Source organism: Podarcis liolepis (genome assembly GCF_965112155.1).
Source record: "Podarcis liolepis genome assembly, chromosome: 5".
Taxonomy (NCBI): Eukaryota; Metazoa; Chordata; class Lepidosauria; order Squamata; family Lacertidae; genus Podarcis; species Podarcis liolepis.
In genome coordinates, this window is record NC_139556.1 from 22,798,982 (window position 1) to 22,811,868 (window position 12,887).

Here is a 12,887-nt window from a genome sequence, read left to right on the forward strand (position 1 = left end):
TACATTATTTCCTGCTCTCCTGTAGGTCAATAGTATTTCCATTTTACAGATGGAGAACTGAGGCTGGTTGATTGGGACTTGATGAATGCCATCCAGAGAATCTATGGGCAAGCTATTAGATTTGGACTCCAGTAGTCCATGAATTATTTTTAAAAACAGACATCTTAATTGCGAATTATTCTAATTGCTAAAGCTGGTCCCTCCTTTAAACACCAAGGAAATCAAAGGTGTGCTAAAGAAGGAAAATGTGATTGCAGGGAAGCTAAAGGAATTAGTTGCTTCTGTCTTTACCGTGGGAAATGCAAAGCGGATCCCTATGCCTGAACTTTCTGTGGGACTGAGGCAAACAGTTTCAACAAGAGATTAGATTCTAAGGCTTAATGGCAGATTAAAATGACCAGATTACTAGCCACAGATAGTATCCACTGAAGAAGCTTCTGTAAAGTAAGTCCTGTCTCACGTTTTAAGAGGTCTTTGAGAGTGTAAGCATGTGTATGGGGGTAATCACAGGGGACACAGCATTGTGTACATGGACTTTCAAAAAGCCATTGATACAGGGTGTATCCAGCACTTCATGCAACAGGTTCCACTTGCAGAACAGACTTCTTCTCCACCTCCTCTTATAATAGTAGCATCTGGTGTATTCCAGTGAGGCTGATGCGTGAGAAAGGGCTCTTGCCCCATGTCCTGGTTGCACAGATGGGACAGTATGCTGGACTAGATAGGCCTTTGGTTTGATCCATTGGGACTCTTATGTTTGCCACCAACTTTAAGCATTATATTAACTAAGGAGCTCAATTTGATTAATGGGAAGTGGGACCACAAGACTGGGTCTTCCCGACGTGGCACGCATTTCTGGCCCTGCCCTTTGGCCACATGTTGAACGCAGACTCTTGTAGTGAAGGGACAGGATACCCAAACCTGACTGTGTAGTCACCCCAACTAGGCCCCAAGACTTCCCAAATTCTTTCTTTGAGGATTCGGCAGCTAAAATGCATTAGCTAGAGCTGTATTTCTTTCTTTGAGGATGCAAACTTAAAATATGCATTAGCTTTTGCTGTATAACACAAAGTAGCTGAATGAACAAAGCCTTCTCCTCTTATCAGTACATGAAGGCGTAAAAGATGGCCTTGTCAGTGGCGCATCCAACTTATCTTACCAGGTTGCAACTATCCTGGCGCACTGACACACAGACCCCGGGAATGGCACCAGGAGTACAGAAACAATTTCTATTCATCATGAATGGAGATTGTTTCTGCAAACTTACATGTACAAGCTCATGAGGCTGGATTCCGGGGGGGGGGGGGTAAAGAGAATATAGGCTGCCTGTTTCTACTCTTAAAGTGCTGCTTGCTGTGGTTGACCACGCAAGTGCCTTTCTGCTGCCTGGGAAGCAGAGATAAAAAACTCTTTCTCTGAACCATCCTGTGTTTGGCTCCTCCCTCCCTCCCCGGGAGCAATGCTCATCCTACCCATGGGAAAGGCCTGAAAGGCTACAGTCGGAATCCTGATTGTGCACAGTATCTACGCACATTTCCCTGCTCATGCAAAGGTGTTTGAATTATAGCCATTGAAGGGTGATGGCCAGCAGCACAAGCCTGCTGGGATAGCTCAGTCAGTAGAGCATGAGGCTCTGAAACTCGAGGCTGTGGGTTTGAGCCCCACGTTGGGCAAATGATTCCTGCAAATGCAGGGGGTTGGACTTTCAAACTCTACAATTCTATGTTTATCATTTTTGAGTCGATGGGGCATGTGATGAGAGAATATGGGAAGCCAAACGGAATGTTGTTTTATGAAAAACACAAGAACCTGCCTTTCTTTCTTTCTTTCTTTCTTTCTTTCTTTCTTTCGAGGGAAGTTCTCACTTTGAGGTTGGCAAACATTGATGCAAACAACTGAAAAAAGATTAGAACTTTGCTTAGTTGGCATTGTTAAGTGAGAGCTCCTCCTGCTGGCCTTTCTGTGAACATGATCACAGTGATCAGGGTTGTAGATTAAGGCCGTCGTGCTTCCAGTCTACCAGTTCAGACTTAGTTCTCTATTTTATTTTTTTACTTTTTTCTCACACTGCTAGGTGTTGTTGCTGTTGCTGCAGTTGCTTCCAGTTACTAGTTGTATTTCATTATAACGACACCTGCTGTAGCACGCTAGCTAAGAGAGAAGCTAAAAATCAGAAAGCCCCAGCTTTGACTGTTGCCTCTCTCATGCATTCACCAGGTGACCTTTGGCAATCCACTTTCTGCGCCCCCCACATCTGCAGCATGGGGGATAATAATACTGATTTCCATTACAGGGCTGTTAAAGTTTACAACAATATAACGCTCGTTTGAGCACTTGAAAGCGCTATGCAAATGTTAAGGATTAGACCATTGTTTTTCAAATGGTTATGAGATGCCTTTAAATGCTGTAAAATGAATGGTAACATTACACGATTCGAGCATGTGAAATCTTGCACACAGTGTCTATGTGCAATACTTGGTGATCAAAATAAAGGTGGGGAAATACAGGAAGAAGGCTGGAAACAATGAAAAAATGCCTTTATTGGAAAGAAAGCTGCAACACTCCCCAGCCACCAATTTAACCAACTAAATTGTATTGGAAATCTTCTGGGTGTTTCAGTAACATTATCTTCCTGCCCTAATCTCCATCGATTATTCTTTATTACCACACTGCAACACCCGTAATCTTGTCTCTGGCTTAATGCAAGCAGACTAGAAGCAAGAAGTCCAGGATTTTGATAAATGCAGTGGAACCTCGGGTTATGTACCATCCTCCTTACGAACGCTTTGGGTAACGAGCTCCACTAACCGGGAAGTAGGTTTCCTGGTAGCGAACTTTGCCCCGGGATATGAGTGGAAGTCGCACAGCAGCAGCAGCAGCAGCGGGAGGCCCCATTAGCGAAAGCACGCCTCAGGTTAAGAACGGTTTTGGGTTAAGAATGGACCTCCAGAACGAATTAAGTTCGTAACCAGAGGTACCACTGTGTATGGGTGGGGAGCCTATATTTGCCTACAGTTCCTCACACCTCATGGAATGCAAGTCTAGAATTACCATATTGGTCTGAATATAAGCCTCACTTTTTTCCCAAATTCTGACCGTGAAAAGTTAAAGTGCGGCTCATATTCGCAGCCTTATGGTATGTAGCTAGGAGTGTGGGGCAAACAGCGCCAGGAACACAGCAAAGCAGCACCCGCCCCATGCGTAGTCCCCCATCCTCTCCCCCAAGGCTGGAAAGGGAGAGAGCGCCCCCAGTATGCAGCCAGGAACGCAACGGTTTATATTCGGGTATTTCTTTTTTTCTCCGCCCCCCCCCCCCCAATTTTTAAGGTGCGGCCTATATTTGAGACAATACGGTATCCTCTGGCATTCCTGAATGGCATTTGAATCTATCTGCTGTTGGAGGGAGGAGACTGAAAAGGTCCTACGTGCACTTGGCCTCCTCAATTTTCGGCTTAATATGTATCCATGTCTACATGGAAATTTTGTGCCAATTAGAACAGGTACAGCAGGAAGTTCTCCTGTCACCCGCCTCCTCAACTGGCGTGACAAGCAGTTCCTGGGGGTGAGGCACGGTGAAAGATAGAGGAGCACATGGATGGGAATAGCTGCCAGTGCCTTGTCTTCTACAGTATTGAGAAATGACAAGATCTCTTTCCTAGTGGGCAAAGTGAGAGGGGACACCTCCACAGGCGAGTCCCTTCAGCCCATTATCTCGGGAAAGAAACTGGCATGCCAGGAGCTGATGAGGAGTTCCATGAAAGTTCAGTGACCAGCCTAATCAGATTTCGTGCAAATAATGGGGAAATGCGGAAACATGTCCTTTGCCACAGCTAACAAAATGGCTTGCGCTGTTCCTGCTATCTACCCAAGTATCATCCTGCATATAACATTAACCCTTTTAATATGCATATTGCAAAATGTATGAAATGAATTCCTGCAGGCAGCTGAAAAAGATGGCGATGACTTTCCTGTGCTGGTGCTGAGAGACTATGACATTCTGTTCCCAGAAGTTTATCTATCTTGACCTCTTCGCTCCCACTTTTTCACAGGCAAGTCAAGCCACATTTTTCAGAGGATTTTCAAATATTTCTTTAGTCTGGTTTCCAAACATCTTTACTGCTATTTTTAATGCCTGGTGTGTTGTATTGTTAACCTTTTCTTTTCTTTTTTACACTTAATGTTGGCTTGAGGAGAGATTGTCCTTTACAGGGCTACTGTGAAACTCCATATATAAACTGACTGGGCATTCCAATGTGGACAATATGTTCTCAGGCCAGTTGCAAGCAAAGACAGATTCCTGCATATTCTCCAGCAAGGGCAATGCAAAGTTTTGTCATGTCACCCTTTGCCAACCCTCTGGGGGCAACATGCCAGTGGTGGGTATGGACAAAAGTGGATGCGACTACCCTACACTGTGACACATGCACTCACACAAACAGCTCCCCCCTCCCCTTCCTAGTCAAAAATCAATGCAGTCTTAGGGGAAGGGAGATATTTGCTTGAGAGATCAGGGCAGACCTGTCTATACCCACTCTATAGGGCAGGGATGAGAATGTCTAATTCCCAATTTGGCAGATGGGCAAGGGTTACATTCTGCCTCAAGTCAGACACTACAATGAGAGTAATCCAAAATGGTTGTGCCTGCTCTTAACATATCTGTAGTATGAATGCAAGAACAACATGTTTGTGTATGTATACACATGCACACTTGTACAAATTATCTGGCCGTGTTCCTGGGATGCCCAAGTGCATTTCCTCACCAATTCCTTAGCATTCCTGCTGCAAACAAAGGGAACTGAGGAAAGAACCCGATACGATGACACACAAAAGCAGGTATTGTTGAGTCAACCCCTTCATCCTATTAAGGCCTGGTTATTGTTCAAAATTTCCTAGAAGGTGGTTGGGGAAACCCAGGCTGCATTAGGAATCCTCAGGGGGCCCTATATTTAGTGTTTTGGCACCCCTGCTTTAAGGATGTGAAACCACCACCCCATCCTTTGTAACAATTTCAGGGCACGCGTTATATTTTAGAGAGAATTATTAGCTTTATTCAAGGCCAGCAGTGAGACAGCTCTCGGAAATTATCAGCTCAAAATGCAGCATTACAACAATTAAGCACTCTGTCTTAGGACACATTTTTATCACAAGATGCAACAGTCAAAGAGCTCACCATGTTTCCCTTCGAGTATTAACAGTATAAAGAACAGCAGAAGCTACCTTTAATCATCCAGACAATAGCCAGGTAAAAAGTAATGTGTTAAAGAGGTGATTCTCAATACAACAAGCATGACGGAATATGCAGGGTGTTCAAGCACAAAGGCAAAATGCTAAAACTATGAGCAGCAGTGTTCTTAAGAGCTGCCTAAAAATAAATCCAAATGAGACACAGAGTTTGAAAGACATTATAGGGCATTTCAGCAGAAATCATCAAGAGAATTAAAAGTCCAAACCAAAGGCAAGAACTACGGTCTAATGTGGCAGAGAGTCCTAACCTTTATATATTTGCTCAGGTACAGAATCAGCGGACCTGTCTCCTGCACCAACATAACAATGGCATGCACTACGGTAAAAATGCACTGCACTAATACAAAATGCTAAAAAGTTGGTGGGGTGGAGGGGTTTATTCAAGCTCCATGCTGGTGCCTTTTGCTTCTCACCCTCGTTCTGCCCCTGAGTTTATAGTAGTGAAAAGTCTCTCTAGAGAGGGTAAAATCTTGTAAACCACTTCACCCTGCCAAGCAATGCCATGCCAGGGAAAAACTGCACCAGTAATTTTCCTTTCTCAGATCTGGGTGGTGGCATTGCATAACATGTAGGTACTAAACATGTAGATACTAAACAGATACTAAACACATTGGCCAACACATCTATGAATTAGACACCCACTCATCTGACAGGCACTGTTAATTACTACCTCCAAATCCAACTAACGTGCTGTTTCCAAACCTTCCCCACAGACAGCTCTGTCTATCACGACACAACTTGGATGAGGAACGCCTAATGAAAGCTCTATCAAAGCTTTCTCTCAGATTGAAACTAGTAGATCTGCTTTGACGTATTTCTTGGGAGGGGGGCATCTCCCCTAAAGAATTTAAGGCATGTAATATAAAACTACCTTTTAACAGCACGTTGGATCTCTGAGAGATAAAACTGCCCCAGTGGGGTTTCTTGGTCTTGACTGCAGTTCTAATGTGGTCACAGCTTTCTCTCTCACAGCCTTTTGCACTTCAAGAAAAGCTTGCGCCATGCCCAAGAATTTAGTGCCACGGTTATTAACTAAAGTGCTTTGCAATCCATGCAGGTTGTTAAGAGAGCACCAAGAAAACATAAGAGCAAAACCTGCTGGTAGACCATTATAAATCAGAGTTTGTGGTGGCAGAGTTTGTGGAGAAAGATTGCAAGATGTTCAGGACGCAATGCTGACCACATCTACCTGCGGATAAACCCCTTTAAACTCTGGGTGGGAAGGTGGGTGAGAAATAGAAGAGGTTTATTTCTCAAGAAAGGGGAAGAAAAGTTGACCAAGCCACCTGCTAAAACTGGAAGCCCAACAAGGATAATCTGCACTGTTGCACATTATTTTTAAATAGTAATTAATTTATTATTATTATTATTATTATTATTATTATTATTATTATTAAGCACAGCTAAAAGTACTAATGGAGTAGCATTAGCCCTCTTGGTCTATGGTGCAAATGAAAATGCCACCTTGCCTCCCAGTCACAGCTACACTCTGGACACAGTGTGGCTGCATGTAGAGATCAGTGCTCACAGACCTGCTTAATCTGCAATCCTTACCTGTAAAAAGGGTGGCGGGGGAGGGGAGAAAGAGGCTCATAAATGAAGGGGACTATCCATACAATCACTTAAAGAAGACAATCCAGCCATGGATGCAGGCAAAACCAGGGGAGCAACAGACAGGTACAAGTTGGGCCCAAAGGAAGATGCCTCACCACACTTCTATACAGCTCAGTTTATGAATAAGGCTACTGTTAGACCTGAGAAGTAGAGACTATAGGTTGCTCTGTGCTTGCTCTGTTTGTCGCCCCTATTTTAAATTGGTCCTATGCAGATATCTTGTGAGTGTTGGCATTTTGGTCCTGACCATTAAGAACTGGCTTTATTTCCTTAATCTAAAAAGAAAGGCTCCATCCCCCATTGTCACAAGCTAGTTTCCTCGCTTTGCCCACAGCTGCAAAACCTGCAGAGGAGACGTCTGAAAGAAATTTCTCTTACCAAGTGAAAGAGAAGATTGCCACACTTTTGAACGCACAAAAAAATATTTAGGAACACACCCATCCCTCTCCCTGAAAAATATACCCCAAAGCTAGAACGTGTTGGAACCTTCTCTTCTGGCTGAATCCTTCACCAGCTTTTCTTCCGGGGGTTGTAGGTCAACAAAAAGTAGAGAGATCCTATTCCAAAGAAAAATGTTTGAACCAACCACAAACGCTGAGTTGAAGGGTCTGTGATGCCTTTCATCCTGCAGTGAAGAGACAGACAGATAAAGCCTGACATTTCTGCATGTATTACTTAAAATCCAAGTTAAGTAGACAGATGTCTATTTTGCCCGAAGCTGCTTGGAGGATGGGCAGAAACTGAAGTTGGGCTGTTATCCACACCCCTGCTCCCTCACCAGAAGCCTTCAGGGAACTTTCCAGGCTGGCATATGATACACCAATGAAGGAAAGATATCAGCAATGCAGTCACTAGTTCCAGATAACCTCCAAACAGGGTTTTGAATCCAAGTGCATATATCTGGGATTTAGAACCATCATATTGTTACTCTTCTACTGGCACTCACACAGACCAGCCTACTTACACAGTCACAGGCTCCTTCTTGTGCTTCTTTTATGTTCTTTTATTTTGCTTACTTCATTTATACATCCCAAAGCAATTAACAATACAAAATCATCAACAATAAAGGCATATATAAACACAATGCAGATAAAGGCCAGGATAAAATTCTGATTAAAAGGCTTCTTAGAAGAGGAAGGTCTTTAAGAGGTGCCTAAAAGACAATAGACAGAGTTCTCAGGGGTAGGTGCCACCAAAATTTAAGGTCCAGTTCCCACATTATACGGAGCAGATCTCCTGATGAGATGGTATCTGCAAGAGGCCCTCTCCTGCAGAATGCAACCATAAGCTGTATATATAAGGTGCAAGACAGCCTTTTAGGTATCCTGGTCCTCAGATGTATAAGGCTTTGTAAACTAGTGCCAGCGCCTTTATTATTATTTTTTAAGAAACCTGACAAAAGGATCAGGGTAAGTTCACCTGCCACAGCTAGGTTGGGTTCCAATGCACACAGCACACCTCATTGGTTCAATGTTGAAAAGCACTGGTTGCTTTTTAAAAGGCAAATTCAACGACAGCTCCGAAGTCGGTCCGTGACAGAATTTACTTTAGACCCAGTTCATGCAGATAGGTTGTAAAGATTATTAAAACCTGTGTGTCGCTTCCATACCACTTTAGGCAGCGAGAGGGAGTGCTCATACACAACACCCCATATCCAGACCCAGGAAATCAGCTCACAAGCCCAGACACAGCTTTGCTGTGCTATCTGCTGTTTAGGAGAGGGCAGAGGGAGGTGGAGGTAGAAGAGAGACCCAAAATAAAATTAAAATAGCTTACTTGCATAGCTTGAGGGCATATAATGCTTCCCCGATGTGGATTAACCAGGTAATTAAATATCTGAAAGGAAGGAAAATAACACCATTTGTAACTGGCATAAATTAAAGCAAGATAAGGGTTAGCCCAAAACATTTAGGTATTCCCAGGGGGAAAGCCAAACACATTCCCAATCACCAGCTAATTAACAGGGGACACAACCCTGTTATTTCTCATGCAAGCCCTTGTGAAATGGACAGGAGTTCACTGAAGCAACGCAAATATGCTTTGTGCAATGCCTGTTTATTTCGGTAAGCATGGCTTGTGCAAGGGAAACACACAACAGGCTCTGCCGTAGGCTCTATCCGCCTCTCATGCCACTGCCTCTGAAGTGTACCGAAGATCAGCTTGTCTTATTTTATGGCTCCCTCTGTACTACTTGCATGCTGAATAAAGTTCAGGTGCAGGAATGGGGTTTTCAAAAAGCAGGCAATCATTCTGCCCTGCCCTTTACATTAATGTGCATATTTCTAATAACAAGTTATGCATAGTCTAAACCGGACCAGAAACACTACACAGTCCGAGTGGCATGTATGGAGCTGCTCTTTAACCCATAGCTGTCAACCGTCCCTTATTTGGCGGGAAACTCCCTTATCCCAGCGCTGTCTCCCGCTGCTGTCCCGGATTGATGATGTCCCTTAAATTTCCCGGGTTTCATGCTCGCCCGGCTCGGGAGGGAAGCAGCGGCTCGGGGTCCTCCGCCTCGAGAGAGAGAGCGCACGAGCTGCCGTGTCTTCGTCTCTCCCTTTTCCCCCTCGGGCACATTGTGAGGAGACGGGTGGCAGCAGGCGGGCAGGCAGTCCCTCTTGCGAGACTTCTGCCGCGCTGCCAGGGGAAGCCGGAGGTGGCAGCGGTGGCTGTGGCTGAGGAGGCAGCCTGAGGGAGGAGGAAGAGGAGGGGATGGTGAGGGACACAGAAGGGCGGCACTTCAGCTGCCGCCGCCGCGCCACAACCGCCTCATGCCGGGCTCACGGGCGGCATAGGCGAGAGTCTCTCTCCATCCCTCCCTCTCTCTCAGGCAGGGAAGGGCCGATGGAACTCCTCGCCCCAGGACGACGGCAGCCCCAACGTGCTCCTTAGCATACCCTCCAACCAGTGCAGTGATTTCCCCCTCTGCATCCCTTTCATAACTCTATTTTTATAAATCATTTGTCCATCCATAGTTCAAATTTTACTACAAGTTTTCTGTCAATCTTACCGATGTATGTAACTCTTTACAATAGCTTTTCAAATAAATTATAAACTTTCCCCATTCTTTATTAAAGAGGTCCTCTTCCTGGTTTCTAATTCTGCCTGTAAGCTTTGCCATCTCAACGTCGTTCATCAGTTTTGTCTGCCACTCTTCTTTGGTGGGAGTTGTAGACCCTTAGGATCATCTAGTCCAACCCCCTGCAAAACACAGTCAGTCGCAGCCAAAGCAGCATGGCTCCATGAGTGTGGGATTTCTGTATAAGCTAAGCCAAAATCCCTTATTTTGGCTGCTGATCCCTTATTTTCAAGGCTGCTGGTCCCTTATTTTCAAATCTGTAAATTGACAGCTATGCTTTAACCCAGGTGACAAAAGTGCTCAGGGGAGATAATTATGGGCTGGAAAACTACCAGAGGAAGAGGAACAAAGGCTAGTCCCGATACACGCTTCACATGTGTGTCGGACTGGTTTTTACAATTAAAAAGGAAGGAAGAGAAAAGAATGAGGCCCTGGGTCCATTGTTAGAAACTCTACAATTCTATGACTCTATAATCTAGGACTCTATAATCTCAAAATACATTGCTTGACTGTAGCTTGCTCTTACATTTCACTTGTCCCTCCCAATATGCAAGGAGAAGCACATACATAGGGCTGCATATTATATTACTCACCCTCCCACCCACCCCCAAAATCCCCACTGTTGGGTGAGCAAAAGGAATGTGAACAGGTAGAAGATGAGAATTCAGCTTACCCGATATTGAGAAGAGTTTTATGGTTTTCCACCAAATATTTAGTGAAGGTGCCTAATGGTCCCAGACGGTCATAGGGGATTGTTGAGGGTGAAAAGACTGCCCACTGAGGTGTGCGGAGGGGGAGGGGAGAAAGAGATACACATTTAAGTAAGCATACAGGAGGTATTGTTTTATTTACTTCAGCTATACCACTTAATATTCCAAATTCCTAAGTGGCATACAGTGGTACCTCTGGTTACGTACTTAATTTGTTCCGGAGGTCCGTTCTTAACCTGAAGCACCACTATAGCTAATGGGGCCTCCTGCTGCTGCTGCACCACCGGAGCACAATTTCTGTTCTCATCCTGAAGCAAAGTTCTTAACCCAAGGTAATATTTCTGGGTTAGCGGAGTCTGTAACCTGAGACATATTTAACCTGAAGCATATGTAACCCGAGGTACCACTGTATATACGTGTCAACATAACCTATCATCCTGCAACATCAGAATTCACAACTTTTGTGTTTATCCCCCAGTATCCATACATAATATATGAAATTCGGGGACATCAATACAATGTGGCACAATCCAGAAATTAGCAGCCATTTGACCAGGGGTAGGCAACCGAAGGCCCGTGGGCCAGATCCAGCCCAATCGCCTTCTCAATCTGACCCACAGACGGTCCAGGAATCAGTGTTTTTACATGAGTAGAATGTGTCCTTTTATTTAAAATGTATCTCTGGGTTATTTGTGGGGAATAGGAATTTGTTCATCCCCCCCTCCAAAAAAAAAAAATAGTCCAGCCCACCACATGGTCTGAGGGACGGTGGACCGGCCCACAGCTGAAAAAGTAGCTGACCCTTGCATTTTACAATGCAGGGTGTGAAGGACCCTGAAACACTGGACTTAAGCAAGAAAGCCCACAGCTGATGAGATATCGGTCTAGATCCCCCTAAAAAAATAAATCACAATTATCATATAATGTACTTCCAGAATAAACCTCACCAGTACAGTGTGTGCTATGCATTAAAGCAGGCTGTCTTCATGAAATACACTAAAAGTGCACTACGGCGGAAAACATATTTATACTGGACTCCAATCAGGGATTCCGCTCCCAAAAACCTTTGGGGGGGGGGGGAGAGACAGAAACAAGAAAAATGGCCTCTATTTCAGAGCAGCAGAAAATAACTCCAAGATTCCGGGGTTTGTTTTGTTTTTTTCCAACCCATTCATTTCAGTGGAAGAGTTTAAACACCTGCTTGAGGCTTCTACCCTTTGCCCAGTTGCGGTGGAGTTGCCCACTGAACTCAATGGGGCGCCCTTCTGAATACTGTATATTCTCCCCGTGAAATAAATGTGACTTTAAAAAAAACCACGCTTGATTTGGGCGGGCTCATCCCTAACATCTTCAAAGCTAAGTACGGTACATAGGGATCCCCTCCAAGCCTTCCCATCTCTGGCTCCCACGGCAAAAGAGACAGAGCTCAGCCCGTGGAGGACGAAGACTTTAACCTCCAGGTCGCGCGTTCGAGTCTCGTCGGGCAAAATGCTCCGGGTTGGACTATGATCCTAGCTGTCAACGTTTCCCTTTTTAAAAGGGAAATTCCCTTATTCCGAATAGGATTCCTCGCGAGAAAAGGGAAAAGTTGGCAGCTATGACTATGATCCCCGCACGTCGTCCCCCCCCCCCCCGTGCCTTTTGGAAAACCAGGTGCCCCGGGAGCCTCCAGGGAGGCTGCGCTCACCCCGTAGTAGATCAGGCCGGTCAAGATCGCCACCATTACGAACAGGTTGGAGCGTCGGAAGTAATCGGCGCGGTGCTCGGCCTGGGAGTCCATCGAGCCCGCCACCCTCCTCATCTGTTCGGCGATCGGATCTGTTCCCGCCACCTCTTGCGAGCAGCCCCAAGCAAGCGCTCCGGGGGGCGTGGCGACGGCGCCGTATTTGCATACGCCGCCCGCGTCACAGAGAGGGCCCTGATGTTACGCTCAGCGCAGGCGCGGGGAGGCGGTGGGTTGGATTAGGAGGGATACGCGGGACTCACTGCCGCGGGCTTCGCGCTGCTGCCTGCTGCTTTCTTCCTCTCGGGCAACCGCGAGTGCGAGGCTTTGTGGCAAACTGCTGGCGGCAATTCGCACAATTGGAGAGTTGGAAGAGATCCCCAAGGGTCATCTAGTCCAACCCCGCCTGCAGTGCAGGAATCCCGCCGAAAGCCGTCCCTGCGTGGGCTCGACTTCTAGTTAACATGGTACTGACCCATTGTGCCACAATTCAGCACAGTGACAAGCGAGACAAGAG

The 12,887-nt window shown here is 45.6% G+C and overlaps 1 protein-coding gene across 1 annotated transcript; it reads right to left on the reverse strand.

Annotated features, from left to right (window-relative positions):
• Window positions 1-5,020: 5,020 nt before the first annotated feature.
• TMEM254 (transmembrane protein 254) lies at window positions 5,021-12,498 on the reverse strand. Its single transcript, XM_083502945.1, has 4 exons — window positions 12,335-12,498; window positions 10,611-10,714; window positions 8,635-8,694; window positions 5,021-7,483 (listed from the first exon to the last, which is right to left on the reverse strand). The coding sequence occupies exons 1-4, from the start codon at window positions 12,446-12,448 to the stop codon at window positions 7,366-7,368; spliced, it is 396 nt and encodes a 131-aa protein (XP_083359071.1). The 5' UTR covers window positions 12,449-12,498; the 3' UTR covers window positions 5,021-7,365.
• Between the last annotated feature and the right edge of the window lie 389 nt (window positions 12,499-12,887).